This window comes from Cetorhinus maximus, chromosome 7, assembly GCF_964194155.1.
Source record: "Cetorhinus maximus chromosome 7, sCetMax3.hap1.1, whole genome shotgun sequence".
Classification (NCBI taxonomy): domain Eukaryota; kingdom Metazoa; phylum Chordata; class Chondrichthyes; order Lamniformes; family Cetorhinidae; genus Cetorhinus; species Cetorhinus maximus.
The window spans coordinates 54,792,683-54,804,923 of record NC_135885.1 but is presented as its reverse complement, the minus strand read 5'-3'; the positions used below and the strand labels follow the sequence as shown (position 1 = coordinate 54,804,923).

The 12,241-nt window shown below is 43.7% G+C and overlaps 1 protein-coding gene across 10 annotated transcripts in view; it reads left to right on the top strand.

Annotated features, from left to right (window-relative positions):
- The window catches only part of LOC144682802 (glutamate receptor 4), a 272,035-nt gene that overhangs the window by 79,159 nt on the left and 180,635 nt on the right, over positions 1–12,241 (top strand). For 9 of the 10 annotated variants that reach the window (XM_078545523.1, XM_078545530.1, XM_078545527.1 and 6 more), the window contains exons 5-6: positions 5,969–6,022; positions 7,525–7,674. In XM_078545523.1, the coding sequence (XP_078401649.1) occupies positions 5,969–6,022; positions 7,525–7,674 (204 nt within the window). Of the gene's footprint in view, positions 1–5,968; positions 6,023–7,524; positions 7,687–12,241 lie in introns of all 10 variants that reach the window. The other variant, XM_078545521.1, reaches the window with a different exon arrangement.

The window sequence follows — 12,241 nt, the reverse complement described above, 5'->3', positions numbered from 1 at the left end:
AATTCATTAAAGCTGAATGAGCATCTGCCGATCATGGGATGCATTTTAATTCTGCGTATTCCAGGACCTTACTGCACAACCAGGCATGCGTTCCAATTGTGTGCAACTAATAGCTTGTTTGCCACTGCAATGGTTAAAGGAATTAAACTGAGATGCACAAAAAACGATGATATCATTCAGAGGATTAGGCTGTATTGCCAATGTTGATAAGAGGCTTCCTCTCACTGGATTTATTGTCCCTTTTGAGAATAGACATCCTGGAAATCGGACACAGATGTGTGTTCATGTGCCTGTCAGCACTGATTAGATCCCTCATGTTGAGAACTTTATTTCGAAGTTTAACCAAGCCCAGTATATAGTTTTACTTTGCTTGACGTAGCATAGATTTTGTCTTTGCCTGATAGTATAGAACAGGTGATAGTGAATAAGCAGCCCATTTAACATTCTCCTAATTTCTATTTCCACCCACTTTAATTTCCATTGGAAAAGAACATACGAGTAGTGTAATATGGGTTGTCGATTCACGAGGAAGCCATTCTATACTATTGATGTAGAACAATTCCACCAACAATAACCCCCTTTTAGGAAAAGTAAAGGACTCCATAAAGCAGAAACAAGTTAAATAATAATTAAAATATTGAGAGTGATTTATAGCCAAGAATATGCTTTCAGCCAAATTTATATTTACTACACAAGGCACTGACTATAACAATAAGACTTTAGAGTTGGCTCATTTACTGACTAATATCTTTAGTACTTTCAGTAAGTTTTAAGTTTTCTGATTTTGATGGTTCTCTTCCTGTCATGCTCTTCCACTTTTACATTTGATTTCTATCTTCTATTGGCCCCATGAAGCCTTTTCCTATTAGGCTCATGCAATAGTTAAGTCATTTGGTTTCTAGTCTTGTGGAGGTCCTCCTGGCCTCCTGCATAACTGTGGAAGCATTTCAAGGCCTTTGTCTTTTACTATCTTGGTCCCATTTTTATATTCAGGTTGAAGTAAAATTACAGGAAGTGAAGATATTGAAAATCCTCCCAATTCTTCCCCCCCACCCCCCGCCACTACCAACACTCACTGACCAATTTCCTTCACTAGACACAGCCAGTGAAACTCAGGAATTCTTGCAATCTATTTCACTCACTTACATGTATCATTCTACCAATAAGAAAAGACAATCAGGCCCATTAATTCTGCCCCATGTACTCAGTGGTGACCCTAACAACATTGCTGGAACTTTGAACTGTGTATAAGTTTGTGTTATCCAACCAGATGCCTATAATGCATTCCACATGATTTTCCTTTCTGTTCTTCTCAATACCATATCAGCTGTGGCTCAATGGTGGAATTCTTCTCTCAACCAAAAGGTCCTAGCCCAGAGACTTGAAAACAAAATCCAGATTGATACTTCAGAGTTGATGCCTTTTGGATGAAGTGTTAAAACGAGGCCCCATCTACCGTTTCAGTTGGATGTAAAAGATCCAGAGGCACTGTTCAAAGAAGAGCAGAGAACCCCCCCTAGCATCCTGGTGAACATTTATCCCTCAAACAGCACTTAATCTGGTTATTTATTAAATTGCAGTTTGTGGGAGCTTCTTGGGCACAAAGTGGCTGCTGTGTTTCCCACATTTACATCAGTGATCACATTTCAAAACTACTACATTGACTATAAAACTCTATAGGAGTGTACTGAGGTCATAAAGGATACTTTATAGATGTAATTCTTTCTTTCTTTTAATTATTCTTGCCAGTTTGTCCATTCACTGCCACATTGGAACAGAATCCTGACCCGAAGCTGTGTTATTGCAGCATCCTTTGATTTGATTCATGATGTGATTACAGCAAATAAAGAACTGGAAAATAAATGCAACTAACGGACAAAGTGGATGTCCTATTTTTGGATTTTGGCCAGGATTTTCAACCTCGAGGTGGGTAGCGGGAGTCGGGACAGTTCCTGGCTCGGCCTGAATGCCTCGGGATAAAGTGACTGCGAAGGCAAACTTCATTGCCGGGGGGCAGGTGCAGGCTGGAGTCAGGCCAGCCAACCCAGGAAAAGGTTTGGAGGCCATCACAGGGGATTTTGGGTGCAGGCAAGGACTATTTAAAAGGCTCACCTTGGTGTTGTGAGGGTTTGTCCCAGTTAAAATAAAAACACAAAGACCCTCCAGCCCTCACCCCTCAAACTCCCTCACCCGCCAAACACTCTCCAAGCCCTATCCATGCCATCTCATGCCAGCCACCAGCCTTCTATAGCCCCTCATGCCTCCTATGCTAAACTCTGCCCTTCCACCCGCCCCCATGCCCCTCATAACCCCTATGCCAAGCTATGCACTTCCATGTCCATTGACCCACTAAACACTGTCTAGAACCAATGAACACTGTAGTGACAATAGGATGTGCAAAAAAAAGCTTTGAAAAAAAGTAATTAATTCATAACTTTCTCCTATGTTGAAAAATAAGTCATTTCACAACAAGCTACTATAAGTGTCAACCATTGAGAGTCTTTAAAGTATCAATAACAAAAGCCACAACCCCTTGAAACCACTTACTGTTTTGTGAACAAACTTTGTGAAATTGACAGCAGAGATGAGAGATCCTGAGCTGTTAATTAATGTTTTCTCTGGGGCACAGCTGTTTCAAGCTTAATGGATGTCTGGGCTCTCAACCAAACCTCATTATGTATCCTTGGCTGAGATCCCAGGCAAACACCTGAGCTCCAGAGAAGGCATTGTTTGATTGACAGCTCAGGCTCTCTGATCACCGCTGTCATTTTCAGAATGCTGTTAAGTGGTTTCAAGAGTTTGTGGTTTTGTTATTGATATTTTAAAGGTGCTCGATGATTGACAGTTTTATTAGTTTGTAGTAAAATGACTTTCTTCAGCAAAGGAGAAATTTACAAATGAATTACTTTATTCAAAGCATTTTTTAACACATCCTACTGTCACTACAGGGTTCATTGGTTCTCAACAGTGTACAGTGGTCAATGGGCATGGAAGTGCCATTGCTTGGCATAGGGAACGTGAAGGTCCCTATGGGGGTGGGTGAAGGTCAGAGCTTAGCATGGGGTGCATGAGGAGGACACTTTGAAATTACCTTTTAAAGGATCCAATCATGCAGACTAGGGTCCATAACTCCTCTGAGGGGCCATGAACCACAACTCTTTAAAAACCTGGCCAGACTCCATGAAAATTGCGGAGGACTAGGATATGCCTACTTCCATAATGGACCTGGCCAGGTCACAAGTGCCGGATGCAGGTTTTTGACAGGAACCAGCCCGCGCCCTTTAAAGGCACTCCTAAAGATCAGGCAGCCTGGGAATAGGATCAGGAATCCTGCAATCAGGGCCCACCTGCCATTTTTTAAAGGGCTCCCAAGTCATCTTGACTTGATGAAAATCCAGGCCTTTGTTTTTCAAGTGCACAAATTAAATATGCAACCCTCGAAATTCCACACCATGAGAAATTCCACATCCTGAGCATAATTTTAACCTACCCTAGCCAGCAGGGAATGGATGGGATCAGAATGACCACTGTTTTACACCCTACTTTATATTACATTCCTTTCAGGCTGTTGATTATAAATCAGAAAGTAGACCTGATCTTGTCAGTTTGCACTGGGTGAGTTAGGTTAAAACTAGCTGCTATTTCTGGCAGGGAATTAATACAGCCTTGGTTGAGCCAGATCATTTTGCATTTTTTTCCCACCCTTTTCTGGCCCAATTGATAAATTCCAACAGAGGGAAGACGGGAATTTCATTCATGTGCCCTCTTACCTATCATAATGTTACACTGGAGGCAGGGTTGGAGGTTCTCCCAGAAATTCTACTAACTTTGCCCAATGTGCAGCCAGCAACAAATACATCTGCACGAAGTGGGCCAACTTGTCATGCAGGTGCCCTGAATAGCAAAATGGTCAGCAATTCAAGAGACATCAGTTGTGTTTGGCAAGTGGTACAATGAGGGGTTCAGAATGAGACAAAATATTTCAGGTCAGCAGTTATACCAGACCAGCCTACAACCCCACCCCCTCCCAATGGATCTGCAAGATGTTGCTCTCAAATCCCACTGGCTTCTTGGAACAAGGCACTTCATTTGCATTGGCGTACTGGCACAGGTTCTTCCTCTATCATTCAGATGGCTCCTCCCTATAATTTAGAATGGGATATAAGTGAGGCAAAATATGTGGATGGAAGTCCTGACCTGCTGCACCTCTGACACGGAGTGAGGTTTCCAGAGTTTTGATCCCAAGATGTTCATTACTCACATATTGTGCTGTTGGTTCGCTGGTTTACACATTACATCACATTATTGTTGGGGCGATATCATTCTCAATATGCATTCTGATTATCCAGTCCACATCATTTGATTTTCACTTGTGTTTTCCTCACAAGTTTAATAAGGACAAAAAAATCCAAATAGCTTTCCTAATCATTTTTAAATTGTACATTCCCCTATTTCCAGCTGGAAAAAAGCAGCTGATTCCAGTTGAATCAGGCTTCACTACCCATCTTCCTTCAGATCTATTCATTTGTGAAAAAATTGTCTGTGTCCAGAGGGTCAAAAATTATCAAAATAATCATTCTTGTACTTGTATGATGAATGTATTAACCTGCACAGCTCCTTCGAAAGAAACAATCATTGTGTTTTTATGTGAAGTATTATCACAAATAATTCATATTTCCTTTTTTTAAAACTCAAATTTCCCCTACTGGCTATGTTTCACATGCATCAGAAGATAACTAGAGAAGAACAGCTGAGCCTAACCAAGCTATACTGCAGTATCAGCATCTGTATTTCTCTCTCCCTTCCCCCCACAAGCCAAGCGCATAAACTGGCAGTGGAATATTCATAGATGCAGTGGCAAAGATGAGATCAATATAACTATAAAATTATAGCAGAATATAATTAACAAAGCCATCAACATTGCAAAATAGTAGGAGTGACATTTATAATCAGCAAGAGTGATACAGATTGCAAATCCATTGAAACATATGGGGCTGTGTTCCTATTCAAAAATTACCAATGTCAAAATAGGTCATGTTTTTAAACAGAAATGAGAGGTGAATGACATTTGGAAGGTCTGCAATTAATCCAACTGATATAGCATTAATGGAATACCAAATTGTCATGGTATTAATAAAATGGTATGTATCATTCTACAAAGAGCGGAGGCCAAAAGGATAAAGTTGGGTCTCACAAACCTTACCGGAAAAAACAGCAGATGAAAAGTATAAGAATAAAATAAACATTCTTTGGAGATATCACTCAAGGCCAGAAATGTGCCGGTTAACAGTCTAGGAGGTGGCCCGCTCATTTAGCGGAGCAATAGAGGCTCTTGTGCCAAGGTGTTATCCTGTTGGGGAGAGCTTGAGGCTTGAGGCCCTCATCGGGTTGAAGAGAGGAATAATATTTTTGATAATTCCCTGCAGGGAAAACAGGCACTGTGTTCTAAGGCAAACAATCCCCTCTGGAGTTGGTTACTTCAGCTCATTAATATGTCTTGGGCCCTCAGAAAGCTCATTAAAGCCCATTCCTGCTCAGGGTGGATGAGAACTGCTGGACTTAAGAGGCTTGAACTGAGTCTAATTCCTGGGGTAGATCAAGAACACCTTCTGGTATGGACCCCACCTGCTGCTGGGTTGTAGAGGGAAAAAGAAGAGTCACCTGCACCTTCCAACTTAGATCATGATATCAGATGTCGGGCTAAGGGAGCAGAAAGCCAACAACATTCTGCACCACCACCACCAGCCCTCGACCCCATAGTTAAAGTATCAATATGAATTTTTCAAGTTCCAGCAACCCTGGAGTTTTGGAACCAAACTTCCTTTCCTTATAACAATCTTATTGAAATTAAGCTTTCTAGTTAAGCCATAAACTTACATTAACAATTAAGAAAAGGTACATTGCACTGTGTTTCTTCATGTTGATAAATAATGTTGTGACATTTTTTGTTCTCTTTCTTTTTGCTCAGATTGTAAGTGTTGGGAAACATGTCAGAGGCTACCATTATGTCCTAGCCAACTTGGTGAGCACTGGATTGTTATTTCTACTCTTCAATAACAGCATCATCTGGTTACATTTACTGGTTACTTTCCTAAAACTTGCTTTAGGATTTCCCTCTTTTGTGGGTTGGAGAATGGACTACAGTTTATTCATTACTGAAGTGAATGGAGGGAGGATTCTACAGAGTTAATGACATGACTTTGATGTGAATGACCTATTTATTGTGCAATTTAATGTGAATAAATGTGAGGTAATACACGTTGCCAGGCAAAACAAAGAAAGAAAGATATATTTAGTGGAAAACACAGAAGGGTGTAGATGAACAAAGAGATTTCATGGTTCAAATACAAAATTCCTTGAGAGTATGAGTGCAGCTAGATAAAGCCATAAATATGTCAACATTTTTTATTTTTAAATAGGACATGGGGAGAAGAATAATGAAGAGACAACAAATTTGTTGTTAACATTAATTAGGCCACATTTTACAACATTCGGTATAGTTTTGGGCACCCCATTTTAGAAAGGAAATTAAAAGCAAAGAGAATGCCATTCACCATGATGATACCAGGATGGGAAACTATAGTTAGAGAAGCAACTTAAGATAATCAAGACAATTTCCTTTGGAACAGAGAGAGCGAAGATGAAATTTAATAGAGTTAAAATGGAAATACTGTTTCCTTTTGTTGGGAAGTTGGTGATGAGGATTTATCAACTTCATCTTGCCGCTAAGAGTGATGAGAGAGGTTAGGAGAAATTTACTTACACAGAGGTTGTGGAACATGGAGTTTGTTGCCACAGATAATGGTTGAACAGAGAATATTGCATCTTCTAAGAGAACATTTGTTAAATATTTAAAGAGGAAAATTTAAGTTTATGGAGAGACAGTGGGGCAATGGGATTAGTTTTGAATTGCTCTAGCCAAGAATAAGCACAGACACAATGGGTCAAGTGACCTTCATCTATGCTGAAACATGTATAGTTCTATTACTTTATTTACATGTTTGAATTAAACATTTCCCTGATTGCTGAGTAGCTTTACACAGTGATTACTTGAGCCATACAGGCCAGTAGAATTTTAGATTCAATCCTTGACTTTGTACTGATGTAGATGATTTCAGCCAGGGTGGAAATGGGTGCCTATAATTGCACTCACGGAAGACAAATGGTCCAAAGTTCCCATTCCCAATTGTTAACTAGCGAATCCCTACTGTAAGTGTACATGCAGTTGATGACAGGGTTAGACTAAAAGGCTGTGAGAGTTGTTTTGGAAAATTGAAAACATTTGAAAGATTTTGCATTGTATGGTGGAAAAGAATCAACATTGCAGGCCTTCAAAAGAGTTGAGAACTTCAACACTACAATTGCCAGACAGAGACAGATCGGAATGGAGTTTATGATCAGAATTTGATTAGCCCAGCATGACCAAGTGAATGATTGAAACATTGTATTGAAATATTCATAGACTAATGGGGTACTAGTCATAATCAGACCATAACTGCATGGTGATTCCTAATATGATTGCAGGGATTCAAGGATGTACCACTGGATAGATTTATGCACGGGGGAGCGAATGTAACAGGATTTCAAATAGTGGACTACAACAGACCCGTTGTTACTAAATTCATGCAACGCTGGAAGAAGCTGGATCAGAGAGAGTTTCCTGGAACAGACAATGTTCAATTGAAGGTACAGTTATGACATTTTATAAAACAGCAGTGAGTGTGCTCACTTATAGCCTGGAAATAACATTGCATTAACATCTAACAACTTCATATTATCTTGCGCGAGCATGTATTATCCGATTTATTTTAAATGGATTAAAGTTCACCAAAACAGAGAACAGAGGAAGGTCTTAGGCATGAATTAAATATTTGTCCACGATTATTGGCAACAGTCATTTCTAGGCAGTAATGATTTCTTAAATTGTTCAGCACACTTTTGGTTTTCAGCCACTTTAGTTGAAAAAAAGGTTAAAATAAATGACAAGTGTAAAACATTGTGACTGCTCCCAATACTGTACTTTCAAAAGCCTATGAGTCTATTACAGTGAAGAAAGTTTAAAGTTTCCTTCTTGATCAGTCAATTTGATTTCAAAATTGGACTGGACATTAAAATGGGCACAGGAATCAGAATTCCTCCACGCCTGTTGCTTTCAATGCAGGTGGCATAAAACTTCTGTTGCCTGCTAATTGAAATGATTACAGCGCACAGCGAACATTAAGTGTGTTGTTGACTGGCTGCATGTCTGAGCTGGAGGCAAAATCATGAGAGGACAACATCTATTAAAGCTGTAGCTTGCACTACCTAAAGCAAGCCTGCACCCCTTAAAGAGGAGGCTCATTGTGTCTGAAGCAGGTACTGGAAGTTATTCTGCAAATGATTCTGACATGGGAAAGACAGAAGATTAGCATGATTTGTCAGGGAGCAGGCTCCTAGACTTTCCAGTGCTGCTCTGGAGGTCTTGGTGCAGGAAATGGAGAGGTGGAGAGATGTCATCCATCCACGAGAGCCAAGCGGGCCTCCAGACAAACTTGTAAAGGCATTGGCATCAGTTGACCATGGCCAGCCCCGAGGACCTGGATACAATAAAACAAAAGCAGTCAAAATCAGTGAACGCACCTTCAATGCCCTACAAATGCACCTCTAGCCTCACACACTGCTCAATGCACCACAGCCCTGTCACTCACCTACTAGCAATCTCAACCAATCACAACTCATACCTAACATTCACAGCTCCACCTCACCTTTGCACACTGAACACTGCTGCAAGCCTCACCCACACATCTCACAGATCGCACAAACCACCAGCTATTCAATACGATAACCACATCATCGAAACACATTGCACCACACTCACTGACAAACTTTCCTCTCTCTTGCAGGACAAGGTGATGCACAGATGGAGGGAACAGCACCTAACTGAAGGAGGACAAGCGGCTGGAGATCCTCACCCCAATGGTGGCTATCAATTGAGCAGTCATGACTGATGCATGGTCAGTGGTATGGCTGAAACCATCGAGGATGATGGTATCCTCAGACCTAATCCTCCTTCTCATATCCGACGTCCCCCTCAATCCACAATAACTTCTGGTTTACAAGATGAAGATGGTGTAAGCATGCACCTCTTACTCCCCATCCCCCACTCCCCTCACCCTAGCCACTCACCACAACTCTACCCTTCAGCCTTTCTCTTTTCACTTTAGTGCATTGGCATGCCTGCCAGAAAGCTTGCAATGACCAGGAGTAATGTAAACTTGGCACAGGTCTTTGCTTAGAGCCTGGAGCCCATCCTTTCCAGCATGGAAGTGGTGGCCAACTTCATGAGCACACTCGTGAGCCAAATCGTGATGCAGTGTCCGATGGCCGATATCTCAGCTTCCATTGCAGCAGAATCCACTCAATGGAAGCTCAGACTGAAGTCATGTGAGCTCAAACAGCTCCCGTGCAAACTCAGCCGGCTTCCACACAGGCTCACACAGGCTTAGGCAGGTCCCACACAGGCTCACACAGCCTCCACACAGGCTCTCACAGCCCCCACACAGGCTCTCACAGCCCCCACACAGGCTCTCACAGCCCCCACACAGGCTCTCACAGCCCCCACACAGGCTCTCACAGCCCCCACACAGGCTCTCACAGCCCCCACACAGGCTCTCACAGCCCCCACACAGGCTCTCACAGCCCCCACACAGGCTCTCACAGCCCCCACACAGGCTCTCACAGCCCCCACACAGGCTCTCACAGCCCCCACACAGGCTCACACAGCCCCCACACAGGCTCAGGCAGGTCCCACACAGGCTCTCACAGCCCCCACACAGGCTCTCACAGCCCCCACACAGGCTCACACAGCCTTACACAGGCTCAGGCAGGTCCCACACAGGCTCTCACAGCCCCCACACAGGCTCACACAGCCCCACACAGGCTCACACAGCCTCACACAGCCTTACACAGGCTCAGGCAGGCCCCACATAGGCTCACACAGGCTCACACAGCCTCACACAGCCGCCACAGAGGCTCACACAGCCTCACACAAGCTCACACAGCCCCCACACAGGCTCACACAAGCTCACACAGCCCCCACACAGGCTCACACAGGCTCACACAGACTCACACAGGCTCACACAGGCTCACACAGCCCCACACAGCCTCACACAGCCTCACTCAGGCTCAGACAGGCCCCACATAGGCTCACACAGGCTCACATAGCCTCACACAGCCTCACACAGGCTCAGGCAGGCCCCACATAGGCTCACACAGCCTCACACAGCCCCCACACAGGCTCACACAGACCCCACACAGGCTCACATAGCCTCACACAGCCTCACACAGCCCCCACACAAGATCACACAGCCCCCACACAGGTTCAGGCAGCACCCACACAGGCTCACACAGCCCCCAAACAGTTTAAGGTAGCCCCCACACAGGCTCACACAGCCCCCACACAGGCTCACACTGCTCCCACACAGGCTCACACTGCTCCCGCACAGGTTCAGGCAGCTGTCATAATAATTGCGGATATAAGTCTTCAAGGGGGCATGTCTGGCATCCCAGAAATGTGGAAATCTGTTCACCAACAGATTAGTAGATTTGCTGCTGCTCTCCGTGGGGAAGTAGTAGTGGCTGTTGCCTGCTAGTTACCCAGCTCTTATTGCTGCTGCTCATGCCAAGAAGGTGCAACCCAAAGTTAAGCCTTCTAGGCCTGGAGGTGCTTGAGGTAATCCTACAAGACCACTTACAGTTTCCTGCACTGAAAGTTAGCACCAACAGCCATGCTGAAGCCACAGTGATAACTCTGCGTAGGTGCACTAGGACATGCAAAAGCACACGGAAGACAGATTTTAAATGAATGCAGCTGATGTTTGTATGTAACATGGCACGATTTGATATATATATTTTGCTTGGAATGTTTACTTGTGAAAGCATTATTATTTATTTATTTTCTGGTCAAACAGATACTGTGATGGTCAGTTACAGAGGGACGATGAGGTGTGGGACTATTAGTGAAAGGGGAACTGGGGTTATGTTTACTGGAACCACAGTTGGATGAGTCAATCATGGTCAGCCTGGTCAGAAAGGGGCTGCATTGGTTTCCTCCTCCTCTTCATGCTCCTCATTCTCCTCTCCTCCTCATCCTGTTGTCATACAGCTGGGACCACCTCATGATGGTGAGGCTGGTTATCATGCAGCAAACCACCACGAATTTTGACTTGCATTCTGCTGAGTGCTGCAGGACTTCTCCGGTGTGGTACAGGCAGTGGGAGTATTGTTTAAGCACCCCAATGGTTTGCTCTATCGCATCTTGTGTGGCAGCGCAGCTTTTCTCATATGCATAATGCCCATTTGTCCAAGGGTTGCGCATCAAAAAAATGAAACATGTCATCAAAGGAGAGCCCTTATTGCCTTAATGCTCACACTCTGGTTTGCTGTGGTGGCTCAAATGCAGCTGGCACAGCAAACTGCCACATAATGAAGGCATCATGATGCTGCCAGGATACCCAGCATTGACCTACATGGCAAGCTGGATATGATCACACACAAGCTGGATGGTGAGGGACTGGAATCCCTTCCAGTTATGGTACATCTCAGAGTTGACATGGGGCACCCTACAATAGGGAAGCCTGGAATCCTTGTGAAGAAATGGCAAAATTCTCTGGCAAATGCGAATGAAATATATTCAGCTCTCTTTGTATACAGAGTCTCAGTGATCTCCCTTATGAAACAGTGGACAACAAACTGAGAGATGTTGCAAATAATACCTGTTCTAGCCTGTAAGGAGCCAATCACATATATATTCATGGCCACAGTCACCTTCACTGTCGCTGGCAATGTTGTCCTCGCCCAGCTGTGGTTGCAGCAGATGGCAGATTTCGGTGAGGATCTTCCCAGTGAAATGCAGATGTCTGACACATTGTTCCTTGCTGGGGTTCAGGTAGAAGTGCTCCCTGAACACCCTGGAAGCATATGGACTCCAGCTAAGAGTCATTGCCTCTGTTCAGTTTCCGGAAGCTCAGGAGGGTACTTCCTGCTCCTGAATGCATGTTGAGCTTTGTGAGGTTAAGAAATGGCCTTAGCTGGAGTGTTGAACTCCAGAATGGCAGCACTGCTGTCAAATCAACTTTACACACTGATTGATGTCACTGTCTGCCTATTCTACATACTTCTGGCGGATGTTCCGAGCCGCACCAGTGCCTTCACTGCGGATGTCATTTTGGAGGCAAAATAGCTGAAAAAAAAGGTGCTGAAG